Source organism: Aspergillus homomorphus (assembly GCF_003184865.1).
Source record: "Aspergillus homomorphus CBS 101889 unplaced genomic scaffold BO97scaffold_31, whole genome shotgun sequence".
In the NCBI taxonomy this organism is placed as follows: domain Eukaryota; kingdom Fungi; phylum Ascomycota; class Eurotiomycetes; order Eurotiales; family Aspergillaceae; genus Aspergillus; species Aspergillus homomorphus.
The window spans coordinates 173,481-186,660 of record NW_020291917.1 but is presented as its reverse complement, the minus strand read 5'-3'; the positions used below and the strand labels follow the sequence as shown (position 1 = coordinate 186,660).

The 13,180-nt window shown below is 51.3% G+C and overlaps 7 protein-coding genes across 7 annotated transcripts; 5 read left to right on the top strand and 2 right to left on the bottom strand.

The window, feature by feature from the left end:
• Positions 1-347: 347 nt before the first annotated feature.
• BO97DRAFT_426724 (isopenicillin N synthase family dioxygenase) lies at positions 348-1,521 on the top strand (the record flags this gene model as incomplete). Its single annotated transcript, XM_025697150.1, has 2 exons — positions 348-653; positions 727-1,521. The coding sequence occupies 2 exons, from the start codon at positions 348-350 to the stop codon at positions 1,519-1,521; spliced, it is 1,101 nt and encodes a 366-aa protein (XP_025549351.1).
• A 197-nt stretch (positions 1,522-1,718) lies between these two features.
• On the top strand, positions 1,719-2,520 carry BO97DRAFT_144084 (uncharacterized protein). Its single transcript, XM_025690122.1, has 2 exons — positions 1,719-2,273; positions 2,327-2,520. Exons 1-2 carry the CDS (start codon positions 1,916-1,918, stop codon positions 2,398-2,400), a joined length of 432 nt encoding a protein of 143 aa, XP_025549350.1. The 5' UTR covers positions 1,719-1,915; the 3' UTR covers positions 2,401-2,520.
• An 818-nt stretch (positions 2,521-3,338) lies between these two features.
• Positions 3,339-4,526, bottom strand: BO97DRAFT_407104 (2EXR domain-containing protein). The gene has a single exon (XM_025695571.1). It carries the CDS (start codon positions 4,325-4,327, stop codon positions 3,503-3,505), a length of 825 nt encoding a protein of 274 aa, XP_025549349.1. The 5' UTR covers positions 4,328-4,526; the 3' UTR covers positions 3,339-3,502.
• A 576-nt stretch (positions 4,527-5,102) lies between these two features.
• Positions 5,103-5,785, top strand: BO97DRAFT_426721 (uncharacterized protein; the record flags this gene model as incomplete). The annotated part of the gene is made up of 3 exons (XM_025697149.1): positions 5,103-5,219; positions 5,275-5,357; positions 5,413-5,785. 3 exons carry the CDS (start codon positions 5,103-5,105, stop codon positions 5,783-5,785), a joined length of 573 nt encoding a protein of 190 aa, XP_025549348.1.
• A 1,045-nt stretch (positions 5,786-6,830) lies between these two features.
• BO97DRAFT_426720 (YqaE/Pmp3 family membrane protein) lies at positions 6,831-7,126 on the bottom strand (the record flags this gene model as incomplete). Its single annotated transcript, XM_025697148.1, has 3 exons — positions 6,831-6,852; positions 6,914-7,048; positions 7,113-7,126. 3 exons carry the CDS (start codon positions 7,124-7,126, stop codon positions 6,831-6,833), a joined length of 171 nt encoding a protein of 56 aa, XP_025549347.1.
• A 1,159-nt stretch (positions 7,127-8,285) lies between these two features.
• On the top strand, positions 8,286-9,819 carry BO97DRAFT_349991 (glycoside hydrolase family 76 protein; the record flags this gene model as incomplete). Its single annotated transcript, XM_025691935.1, has 3 exons — positions 8,286-8,394; positions 8,463-9,166; positions 9,244-9,819. The coding sequence occupies 3 exons, from the start codon at positions 8,286-8,288 to the stop codon at positions 9,817-9,819; spliced, it is 1,389 nt and encodes a 462-aa protein (XP_025549346.1).
• A 476-nt stretch (positions 9,820-10,295) lies between these two features.
• BO97DRAFT_373111 (copper amine oxidase) lies at positions 10,296-12,626 on the top strand. The gene is made up of 4 exons (XM_025692890.1): positions 10,296-10,632; positions 10,688-11,267; positions 11,350-12,261; positions 12,322-12,626. Exons 1-4 carry the CDS (start codon positions 10,321-10,323, stop codon positions 12,525-12,527), a joined length of 2,010 nt encoding a protein of 669 aa, XP_025549345.1. The 5' UTR covers positions 10,296-10,320; the 3' UTR covers positions 12,528-12,626.
• Positions 12,627-13,180: the final 554 nt, after the last annotated feature.

Below are 13,180 nucleotides of genomic sequence, written 5' to 3'. Positions count from 1 at the left end.
TCGATAGGTCTTTAGAGTTCTCACTACCTAGTCTGTCTTTCCCCTCTCCTCTACTTTGACCCCCCTTACCTCCCCCCGGCAGAATAATGCGACAAACACCATCCTTATGGGCCTTCTCCGGGCAGAGTAAAGTAGCTATCGCCTCAGTATAGCTTCATTGGCTCCCTCTTACGTTGACTTATGATTGGGTTGTACAACAGAATCCCCTCACAGGGGGTTACATGCACTGTGTACCCCGTGACCAAGTAAGTCACCTGCATTATCAGGCCAAAGATTCCTGCTGCCAAGAACCAGAGCACCAAACCAAATCCCCCATCTCTTTCTCATCATCCAATTCGCAACCAACAATGTCTTTCTCATTACCAACAATTGATATTTCGCCCTACCTCACCACTGACAGGAACCACAGCTTTGAGTCAAACAAAGCCATCGTCACTCAGATCCGCCAAACATGCAGAACAACTGGCTTCTTTCAAATCATCAATCACGGCATCAACCCCGCCTTACAATCCGGCATTCTCGTTGCCGCAAAGCACTTCTTTGCACTTCCCCTTGACTTGAAACGTCAGTACATTGATACGACCGCGAAAAAAGGGTACGAAGAAATCGGGGCTCAGGCACTGGAGCCAGGGAGCAGGCCCGACATCAAAGAAGTTGGGTTTTTTCAGCCCATGTCCCCTACTACTGCAAGGTTCGCGCTGACCGAAGATAATGGATGGGTGGCAGTGCTACTTCGTCGGTTCGGAGCCCACCGTTTGCCACGAACCTCCCTACAAACCGTTCGAATACCCGAACATCTGGCCCGAGCCCTCAATACTCCCCGAGGCGGTCTTCAAGGAACCGATCCTGAAGTACCATGAAGCAATGTGTAGGCTTGCGCAGGTGATCATGGAGATTCTAGTCAAGGGGCTGGAGGATGACTTTCCGAGGTTGAAGTCGGGAGAGATACTGGAGGAGTTCTGTCGCGAGCCCTGCGCGAGTTTGCGGCTGTTGAGGTACCCTGGGCCTTCTTCCAACCGTGCTGCTACCTCTGTCGGTGAGGTTGGGGATACCGACGAGTCTGCTGAGATGTGTCATGGAGATGTTGTGGCGGGCGCGCATACGGATTTCAGGGGAATTACGCTTTTGCTTCAGGATGGAAATCGGGGGCTACAAGTTTTGCATCGCGGGCAGGGATTGGGACAGAACGGTGAGAAACAGGAGTTACAAGGGGTTGGGGAACAACAGATGTGGATAGATGTGCCTTCTACGCCCCATGCATTTGTGGTCAATATCGGCGATATGTTTGAACGGTGGACGGGTGGTTGGTATCGGAGTACAGTCCATCGAGTGGTCAGTCGTTGTGGAGGAGAGAGGTACTCGGTGCCTTTCTTCTATGACGGAAACCTGGAGTTTGTGGTTCGATCTTTGACACAGAATGGCTCCTTGGGTGGAGGAAGGTCTGGTGAGTATGGCCAAGAGACGGAGGAAATGACGGTTAGGGAGTATCTGTTGAAGAAGTTCGACGAGATTTATCTTTGATGCTCTGAAGTCCTTGATACATGTGAACGTACGGCTGTGCCCAAGAGAGATTGAGTAAAAAGTGGGTAAATTTCGTGAACGTTATCGCCTGGACTTACTCTTCCAGCAGGAATTATGATGCGTAAAAGCATGGTGACTTGCTCCGGCAACGACAGCACTTGTTAATCAATCAAGCTCTGTCTTCTGCTACAAGGCTCTCACCCCGCTTTTATGCCATCGCCTCACCAAAGCAACTCAAATCCACTCTTTTGAGCCTAGATCCACCACCCACCTTGAAGTAACCACCGATCCTTGACACTTATATTACTCGCACACTCTTGCTTAGTCGGTTCACGCGTCTTCTTTAGTGCTTCTCGAGTCCACCTTTATTCAAATTCTGATTTCCACACCACAAATGTCTGCTGAAACACCCCAGCATTTCGAGCGACGCAAATACTTGGGGGAGTTGGAGCATAAGGTCGAGGCTCTTCAGATTCATACCTTGAATTTGTCGCAGCTTAATGAACTTGGAATTGACTTACAACCAATGTCTCTCAAAGGGACTTCTGGCCGTAAACCTTTCTTCTTCGAGTCGCATTCCGGTCTTCCAGACCCGGACGAGGAGGAGGTCCACGATACCCAGTCAAAGCTGGACGACGAGGACACTGCTTCACGAGTCCCTTCGACCGTGGAGGGCAGTCCGAAATTACTTGGTCTCACTATGCCTTTCTTTCAAAGTATTATGCGGACAGGGAGACTTGGACTAGGAAAGAGTGAATGCTCGCCCTGACCGTGTTTCCACCTGTCTGCTAACAGCAAGAAATAGGCCGGGTGACTACAAGCCTTACAAGAGTTTGTACCACACGGGTTGGCCATACCATTTTGGCGTTTACCATATGACCGATGTCCATGGGAAGAAACTTCCCACACACCATGGCAGTCATTTACAACAACCTGGAAGGAAAAGATCAGGAAATCCTTCGGGGAGAGTTGTTGATTATTCTTCGAATGATGATAGGTCAGATGAGGAAGCGATACTTACTTTCCCATATGAGAGTGCCGGCAGCTTTGTCCCCCTTTGCTCTTCTCTCCACGTTCTCGTCCGACGCGTCCGCTAATTGTGCTTTTGTGGCCAGATCATGGTCATTTCGTATCTTGGAAAATGGGGGCGTGCGATCGAGGCGTATTGCGATGGCCAACGCCTTGTTTTGGGATGCACTGACCTGTACAGCTTCCGCCATCAGACCGTTGCAGCGTTGAAGGATTTCGCTCGATTATACTATGGCAAGCCTATTGGGGATACTGCATAAGTTGGGTTTTCGCTATGCTTGATTGCGTGTTTATGGGAGTTGCTGGATTGGACCAAGGGTAACGATCAATGGAGTTTTGGGTTTGGTTGGGATGGGAATTTGGCGTTGGAATGTTTTCCATATGGAATACCTTATTTTTCCATATATTACCGCTGTACTTGCTACCTTGTTCTACTATTTTTCACAAGCTTTCAACCACAGACGCCATAGAAGATATGGCTTATCTTTCGTGCTTATTTCTCATTTGGTCTAAAAATTGTCGCCCAGGGAAATGGTCAGCAAAGTAATAGGAAGGACAGGACAGCGTCACCACCATCAAGCCCCATTCTACCTCCTATCAGTCGATCGTATCTAGTTTCAGGATAACCTATACAACTGAGACTTCATTCATTTTGTTTGAAGATGGGTTGAGGCAGTTTGAACATATTTCAGGGATAAAACCATTCAGTTGGCGTCGCTATGGAGTAGTAGAGCCTCGTTCCTAGCCACGCTTCAATAGCTTGCCCTTGCACCAAAGACACTTGCAGCCCTCCTTACACAAAGTAATTTTCAACGTATGAGATCGAAGTCGCCCAGTGTAACTCTCTCAGCGGCTCTGCCCAGCCTGCGAGCACTGAAGCGTGAAATTACAAAGCACCTGTTTCCACAGCAGACGATATGAATGCCAATTAGGACCTTATTTACAGAGAAACTTAACCCAAGAGCTTAGAGATCTTAGACCCTCGCTTTACGACAGCGACTGGCCTCAACTCAAAGCCCTCGTTGAAGTCAGATGATAGCGCCAGGGTAAGCCTCCTACCCACCTCCTCGATATGTCGATACACAGCTTCCTCGCAAAGACTCTCACCCTCACCCCATTCAAATTGACCACGTTCCGCACTATGCACAAGCGCCTTCCCCTGCTCGCGGATCTCCCAAGTCTCCTCTGCAGCAATCTCATCTGGCGCATTCAGTACGACAAACACCAACTGCAGCCGAGGAAAACATTCCTGGATTTCTTCTAACGCAGTGGGTTCTCTCTCAAGCAGCGACGCGGGAACAGCAACCTGCGTGAGCCCGTCGCCGCCCAGAATAATCCGCTCCATAAGATCCGGCTCAGCCTGTCGATCGAGCGGGTCGACAGCGAAGTCATTGAGCTGCGTCGGCGAGATGTAGAGGATATCATGATCTCGCTTGAAACAGCGCGTGAGGATGTGACGCTGCTCCTCGTGGGAGAAGTAGACTTTCAGGCCCAGCTCCTGAATCCAGGATAGGCAAATGCCATGGGCTTCGCGGTTGACGAGCAAGAGAGAGGTTCTTGTGCTGATCGGCCCCAGTCGTTCTGGGAAGAACTCCAGCGCTATGTTTTCATCTGGGGTGGTTGGGTCGTATGCTGGGTGCGAGTCTGTGAGGTGCAGTGGGCCCCAGCATCCTCGCCGGAACTGGAATAGCACGCCTGGTTTGATTTCGTTGGGGAGAGCTAGTTGCCAGATACTGTTTCGGAGTTCGGGGGGTAGATCGGGAAATTGAGTGAACATGATGAGTTTCTTTTTTAATGAGTGTTGGGACTCCGGAGGGATCCGCAAGCGGGAGTCAAGTCGGGTGGTATTATGTTGAGTGGGATGCAGTTTCAAAAGGCGTGCTGGGCGTACAGACCCTTGCTCCCAAGTAATATGTCGCGTTGTCAAAAAAGTGAGCAGGTTGGTCGTATTCAATGATACGCTTGTGGGGAAAAGCTTGATACCACAAGATAATCACATGATCGCGTCTGACGTGAGATCCCTGCGAGATCCCTGCATTATTCAGGAGCCTTGACTGCGCCTCTCCTTTAGGCAGCCTTGTTTCACTCACTATATCTTAGGCCCCCCATTGTTAGATTGGCAAGGGACAGTTGGCCCCAAACACCACAGATCCGCCGCATCCGATCAGAACCAGGAAGGTTGCACTGTTCCTGGCAGCTTGTATCACCATCAGAAGAAGTGTGCTATCTCTGTTTGGATATGTACTTAAATGTACACACCTTGGGGGAGTCTATCATTATTGATTTCCATCACCATATTCCATTTCCTGAAGACCCCTTCATAAGCCAGGCAATGAGGCATGTTTAGATGGTCTGCATTCGGAGAGCTGGATTCTGTCCCGACTAGACCCTTTTAGTTCATGTCATATCCAGCCCTACAGGGATGATTGGGGCTGAAGGGACTGACATGCTTAGCTCTGCGCCAATTTTTGCAAGATCCTTTGGGGGCGGGGCCAAAATGAATACACCTGATACGTCAACTCGTCTGCATGAGTCGTATTGGATCAACCACAATGGCTGATAGGTCGGGACGCTGTTGGATCGCTGCTCGTCCGCCATACATGCAAACTGACAGCCAACATCCTCAATACCTCAAGCAGCCACATAAGCTGACAGACTCGATCATGAAGGTCTGAAGCCATAGATGCCGAGGACGCATATAAGTAGCCGGTCAATTCTCATGAGAATTGGTCTCCCATCAATCAACCATTATCAAGGAACATCTCCCAAGGACAATTTGCTTCCAAGCTCAAAGCACTAGACAACTAGTGAGTCTTCTTTGAAGAGCAAAGTGATCAACTTGTGCTAACGCCCTGTTACCAGTTTCAACCCCCCACCATCCATAACAATGGCCAAGTTCGGATTCTCCGTATTCATGCTCCTGGGTCTGCTCTTGCTGGCCACGGACGTCCTCGCCACCCGCGTCAAGTACAACGCGTACTACAACCAGGTCGTCCACAAGGATGGCAAGGAGGTGACGGAGAAGAAGACCAATTCCGACATGCGAACCATCCCCGACGACAAGGAGACCGAAGTGAAGGACGGCATCCACGGCTGGTCCGGCGGCAAGTACCGGGCCCGCGAGAGCAGATTCAACATGCTCTACATTGAGACGACCTCGACTCTCGCTTCCAACAAGGAGGCCAAGGACGCGGTCGAGGACATGCGAAGCTTGGTTAACAAGCACATCAAATAGAGGTACGGCCTTAGTCGCAGGTCCGCTGTTCGTCTGGGTGATTGAGCTCATCTAATGGGACGTTTGACTAGCCAGGCCCGAGCTCCGAGCTTCTATACATGAGAAGGTGATCTGTAACGGCCGGTGCGGTGAGCTTCTGGTCGTTTGAAGGGACCTTCCCGTTTGTGCGCGACTGTCGCGCTTGACTGATTGTCTTGTCGCGAGATTCTTCGCTGTTTGTCGTTACTGATTTTCGTGCTTTGTGCTTTGCAGACTTGTGCATCTGTCGAGTCTGCTTTTTTGTAGTTTTAATTCTGTCAGAGTGAATTCACAATTATGTACTTAGCTTTACTCTTCTTAAAGACCGCTCCGTGTGCGTTTTCCATACAGCTTGTGATTCATCCACGCGATCTTCCAGCGAACAAGAGCAGTATTCGAGAAATACACAGTTTCTCGAGCCCTCGTACGCTATAGTTATCAGCTTGAATCATTGGACAAGTTGGCGTTTTATGTTCCCCCATTCCCTGCCTTCATTTTACCAATTTCACTGTGTCAGGGGCAAGAAGCTTACAGGACAACGGCATAACAGCACAGATTGGAAGTTGTGCTCGCTGACTAATCAATGCAACTGCATCACCTTGCTCAGCTGCGAGTGTGTTCGATCAAGACAGGATCGTTGTTAGTAACTCAATTCAAAGACCGCTCTAGCCACGCTGTACCATCTTTCAGGGTGTAAGAGCTCGACAACAAAGCATCAAGCCTCGGTGCCCTTCCGACAGGGTCCAGCATTGCCTGACCACCGCCTGCGCCACACCGTGAACACAGAAAGCTGCTGCCTAAGCCTGTACTCCGCAGCGAGCCCTGCGCCCTGGGCGAGCAAAACAGAAAAATAAAATTAATCGCACAAATAGATTCTCATTATCATTAAGCGTGGGATATATACACACAACCAGTGATAAAACGTCTGCGAGTCTCAAGCATGCCCAATCGATACGCCACGTGCGCCCGTGCCCGAGTTTGTAAGGATGTCTGAATGACTCATGGGAAAGGAATTAGGAGGCTTGATCTATTTGTTGGCCAGGATGTAGCTGGGGAATTGTTAGCTGGATTTCATGTGTACAGATAAAAAGGAGGGGGGGTTAAACGTACTAGGCGTGAATGACACCAGGGAACCAGCCCAGAATGCACAGGCAGATGTTGATCAGAAGATCGCAGCTGCAACCCGTGCGCATGAAGACACCCACGAAGGGGAGGAAGAAGGCGATGATGAGTTCGCAACAACCGCTGATTGAGGATGTTAGTATTTCTGCTCGAGGATGTGACATTGCGTGGAGTAAGGGAAACGTACACCGCGCCAGCCATTGTGATGGTGCGATGAGAGTAGTTAGGTGGAAAGGTAGATTTCGTTGGGGTAGTTGAAGGTGAGGTAATATAGGGCCTGAATTACTGAGAAATTGAGGAATTGAGGAACGTGGAAGAGTGGAAGGAAGGTCGGCGTCAGGAGACCTTAAAAGGATTTCGGGGAGAGAAATCGATGACATCAGGCGTGTCCGGCGAAGACTTGAACAGAGTCCATTCTTAACATCATAGGGCTGAGAGTGGAGCGGGCATGCCGTGAGACGCGCCCGCAAATCAATGGCTATTCCACAATCCATGAATGTTTCTTGATAGCCTAATTTATTATGACACAACCAATGACGATGACGAGTACCAGCTAGGACCTTGTGAGGTGTTCTGGCCTTCTTGAGTAGGGCTACACTCAAATTACAGGCATGTTTGCCAAGGAATCGGCCCGGATTGAATGGGCTGCAATGATGTAATTCTACCCCAACTTTGACGCCGTGCCTGGCCCAAGTCTAACTATTTAGTAGCTAGGATCTTTGAATGATCTTCCACATGCTACTTAGCAAAACTCGGTTTGTCTAGAGTTGAGATTGCCGCTGTTAGAAGGATCTTATCTTGCGCGATATGTACCCAGTCCAGAAGAAGGAGCCTTAGCAGGGTTGTGACCAGCCGGTAGGCCATCAATTCCATTGTGCTGAGGGTAATAAAGGAAGAAGATGGCTCTATCAAGCCGCGCCTGGATTGCGGGTATGACATACTATATATCACATAAGAGGTAGACTGAGTATCAATCTGGTGCTCAGGATTGGGCCAATCTAGAACACTGCACCACCCTTGATAACGAGATACTGCTATCTATAGAGATCACGTGCCAGCTTTGATGGGAAGTAACTCGGTGATTTCCTCTCCAAGATAGGCTGTTTGTCATCACGGTAGGGAGGTGGCCATTAACCATGAGTTGCGAAGTGTGTGTGGAAAGTAGAGTAACACGCCTGGAAGAGCCTGTTTGGCTCAGTGTGAATGAGAGTATGACCCGCTTCACACATTCATCGATTTCATCCTTTCGCCTGTGACATGAAAATACGCTTCTCCTTCAGTTCAGCGACATGACAGCCTTCGCTTATCAACTAGCCTTTCCTAATTTCTCTAAAGTGATGTTTCACAGAGGATGCTCGAAATGCAAGTCATACGAAGCTTTAACCTCGCATGGATTCTCATCCTATGCCTGGTCTTAAGCCACCCCTGCTACAAAGCCACAGCGATCGACCTCAACATCCACGATCCAGGTGAGTATCAAAGACGCTTGAACAACGCGATCATGTCAAGAACACGCGACTAATATCTTGGGTCCTAGTGAGTATCAAAAACGTCGCGCGCCAGCTAGCCTGGGACCTTGTAAGCTTTTACCATGGAAACAACACCGGCGATGTGCCTGGCAACCTCCCCGATCCTTACTACTGGTGGGAAACCGGCGCGTTCTTCGGCACACTGATTAACTACTGGACCTACACCGGCGACACTACCTACAATGAGATCACCACACAAGCGATCCTGCACCAGGTGGGAGAGAATCGAGACTTCATGCCGCCTAATCAGACGCGCACGGAGGGCAACGATGACCAGGCGTTCTGGGCCTTCACGGCGCTGCAGGCTGCAGAGAACAACTACACGAACCCTCCCGACAATGAAACTTCGTGGTTAGCCCTGGCGCAGGCAGTCTTCAATCAACAAGCCAATCGCTGGGACTCGACCAAATGCGGCGGCGGGTTGAGGTGGCAGATCCACACGTTCAACAGTGGATACACGTATCGCAACGCGATCTCCAACGGATGTTTCTTCAACATAGCCGCCCGGTTGGCGCGATACACGGGGAACTCGACCTATGCGTACTGGGCCGACAAGGCATGGGATTGGTCCTCGGCGATCGGTCTGATCGGGCCCCAGTTCCAGGTTTACGATGGCACCAGCGAGGCGAACAATTGCTCGGATCTCAACCATGTCGAATGGACGTACAATAACGGGGTCTTCCTGCTTGGCGCGGCACATATGTGGAATCGTGTAAGTCATGGGCTTTCTTGTTTCCTCCCACCGTTGATGGCCAAGAGAGCCAGATTGACTGATTGTTTCTTTTGCAGACTGACGACGAGGTCTGGCGGCAGCGGATTTACGGGTTGTTGGAGGCACAAAGCATATTTCTCTCCTTCAACGAGTCTTCCAAAAACGTGTTTTACGAGTCGGCGTGCGAGCTGTGGAACACCTGTCAAGTGGATCAGTTTTCCTTCAAGGCTTATCTCTTCCGATGGATGGCCGACACGATCAAACTGGCGCCCTTCACCCACGATATCATCATGGCTCGTCTCCGACCAACGGCGCAAGCAGCTGCGGCTCAATGTGTGGGAGGGCACACGGGAACGTTCTGTGGAATGCAATGGACAACAGGGACTTATGATGGGAGTCTTGGCGTGGGACAGCAGATGTCGGCCCTGGAAGCGATCCAGACTCTGCTCGTCCAGTCGGTGGCGGGTCCCCTCACTCACCAGACTGGGGCGTCCAGCAAGGGCGATGGGTCTGCAGGCACAGGGACTTCGGATTCGTCCAGAGATCCCAGTGCGCTCAGACCGATCACTGCCGGCGACCGAGTGGGTGCGGCCATTTTGGCGGTGGGTGCGATCGCTTTGATGCTGGGCTCCACTTTGTTCTTGTTGTCGTAGGGTTTGTGGTGATTGCAAAAGCTGCGGGGAGTGTAAGTTGACTGTCAAGTTGTATGTCGATGAATATTTGTCTGGAAATGATGCTGGTTGAGCTGAGCAATAGCATAGTCGATCATCAATCAATACCAAGATTCCATGACACGCACGACTGACCGACTATTGGAACTTTACTGCATCACCGCCAACCCGATCGGGAAAGCTTCTAGAATGACATAAGCACGTCCTCAAAGCGTTATCATGCGCTAACCTCTTTGTGGCAAAAGATACGCCGAGTCGGTCAATCGGTCCAATCAAAATGGCTTTGTATGGGTGGGAGGCAAATGCCGGGATCGGTATTGTTGGTTTATCAGCCAGTAGTTTTCTACTGTGAAACAAAAGAGGCGGGGAGAGCGAGAGTTACTGTCGCTTGGCCACGGTCTCTATCACTATTTAACTTCTCCTTCTCTCTACCCTGACTTCCGCCAATTGACCCATCCACTGAGCTCAAAAGACGGAATCACAATGGCTACCTCCAGTGCACACCCTTTTGACCCTATCACGCCGGCCGAGATTGTTCTGGCCACTAAGCTCCTGGAGGCTGCGTTTCCCGGCGTCAAGCTTCGATACAAGAAGATTGATATTCAGGAACCAATCAAGAGCGAGGTCCTTCCTTATATCGAGGCCGAGCGACTCGGAAAGCCGCTACCTCCCAACCCGACACGATTGTTACAAGTGCTCTTCCACCGTCTGGACACCGGTGCTTTTCTGAAAGCGTCCTTGAACGCGGGAACACGATCCATCATCTTTGCCAAGGAGTTGCCCAAGGATGTCCAGGTAACTCTCCATTGGGTCACAACCCCACCATTCTTCGGCTGCTGACCTGCCACAGGCCCCCGTAGATGCGGACGAGTTGGAGGAAATCGAGCGACTGTGCTTGAACCACCCCGCCGTACAGGCCGAAGTGGCCAAGCTGCAGCTCCCGGCTGGGGTGACTGTTTGCAACGATCCCTGGATCTATGGGAGAGACGATCCCAATGAAACTCGCCGGCTGTTCCAGTGTTACATGTACATCGTTGCCGCAAACCACCCGCAGAACAACCATTACTCCGCCCCGTGCAAGTTCTCTCCGGTGTTCGACGGCATCACGCACGAGCTGGTCCGGATCGACTTCTTGCCCGGTGGAGCCGATTCGCAGACCACAGAGACCCAACCGTGGAAGCCGGTGAAGACTGTCCAGTATGCGCATGAGTTGCTTGAGGAGCCGGTGCGGACGGACCTCAAACCATACATCGTGCAACAGCCCGAGGGGCCGTCGTTCAACGTGCAGGGTAATGTGGTCTCATGGCAGAAGTGGAGATTTCGCGTTGGATTCAACAGCCGCGAGGGGCTGGTTATCTATAACACCACCTATGACGGACGGAGCCTGTTTTACCGATTGTCTGTTTCGGAGATGACCGTGCCTTATGGAGGTAGGTTCTCACCCCAGTTGTGATATGCATTCACTCCTCGCTGTCAGCATCCGGCAAACACAAGCACTAACCTCAATCTCAGACCCCCGCGCACCCTACCACCGCAAACAAGCCTTCGACGTCGGCGATATCGGGTTCGGCATTACCGCCAATCAGCTGTCATTGGGATGCGATTGTCTAGGCCATATCAAGTACTTCGACGGCTACCGCGCCGACTCGAAAGGCCAGCCCCTCCTCCTCAAGAACGTGATCTGTCTCCACGAGCAAGACAACGGACTGCAGCACAAACACACCAACTACCGCACCAAGGCCGCCACCGTGGTGCGCAACCGGCAACTCGTGATCCAAATGATCTGCACCGTAGCGAACTACGAGTACATCTTCGCGTTCATCTTCGACCAAGCCGCGAACATCGAGCTGGAGGTGCGCGCGACCGGCATTCTGTCCACCGTACCTTTCGACAACGAGACACCCGGCACGACAGTGCCCTGGGGCACGAACGTCGGCCCGGGCGTCATGGCACCGTTCCACCAACACCTCTTCTCGTTCCGCATCGACCCAGCCCTCGACGGCCACAAGAACACAGTCTACTACGAGGATAGCGTCCCGCTGCCGGACGACGAAAACAACCCGTACCTGGTGGGCTACACGACGGAGCAGACGGTGCTGCAACGCAGCGGCACAGCCGAAACAGACATCGCGCGGCACCGCGTATTCAAGATCCGCAACGACGCCTGCATCAACCCCATCACGTACAAGCCCGTGGCCTACAAGCTGCAGACCTCGCCCAGTCAGATGCTGCTAGCGAGCCCCAAGTCGTATGGCGTCAAGCGCGCCCGCTTCGGCACCAAGCCGATCTGGGTGACGCGGTATCGCGACGACGAGCTCTATGCGGCGGGCGAGTTCACGAACCAGAGCGCCGACAGCCAGGGGGTGGACAAGTGGGTGCAGCGGGGTGATGTGGTCGAGAACGAGGATCTCGTGCTGTGGCATAGTGAGTGGCCTCCGTAAGATCTCGGCTAGTGTTTGAGCTGGAGCTAACCGATCGTTGCAGCATTCGGCTTGACCCATAACCCCCGCATTGAGGACTTCCCTGTCATGCCCATGGAGCGAGTGAGTGTGATGCTGCGGCCTGACGGGTTCTTCACCAAGAACCCTGCGTTGGATGTCCCCGCGTCGACCCAGACGTTCAACCAGTCGACTCTGCACCCTGAGCCGGTTGCTTGCTGTGCGCCGGTGGAGAGGCAGGGGAAGTTGTAGATTGTGTTTGTTGCTGGATAGATTTTCTTTTTCGAAGCGTCACGATTGATGATTTGGTGCATAGTCAGATTCATGTTGCCTATTGTCTACTGGGCTTGTAGAGCCATTGCTAATACAGCACATTGTTCTCACCTTGATAAGCGTATTCCACCATTATATGTCTTAGCACATCATAGCTTCGTTTAATAGATTGAGTAGTCACCATGGACCCGATACTTGAGGTTCAAGGCATGAGCATAAGGGCCAATACTGCTAGTCGATCTGAGTCTCAGCATACATACATCAGTACGGAACTGCTGCTTGGATCTCGGCTATTGTCGGACTCTCACATTTCTGGATACTTCGTCCTGAAAGGGCTTAGCGCGCTGCACCCTAGGCTGTTTCAGGCTTTTGACTGCTGACATCATCAGAACATCTCACATTTCATAAGTCAAATGCTCCTGGATCTAAAGGTAGAATAAGCACAACGCAGTCTATACTTTATTATACTTTAATATATATTCTTCAAGAACAGCAAGGATCAAGCATACCACAAAGATAGTGCTCTAAAACCGCAGAACCCCAACTTGCACCTCTAAAAAGTCCATCCCCAGGCACATTATCCCCAGCTGAACCAGAAATCCAAGCAGACCGCCACCGCAACCAAACTCACT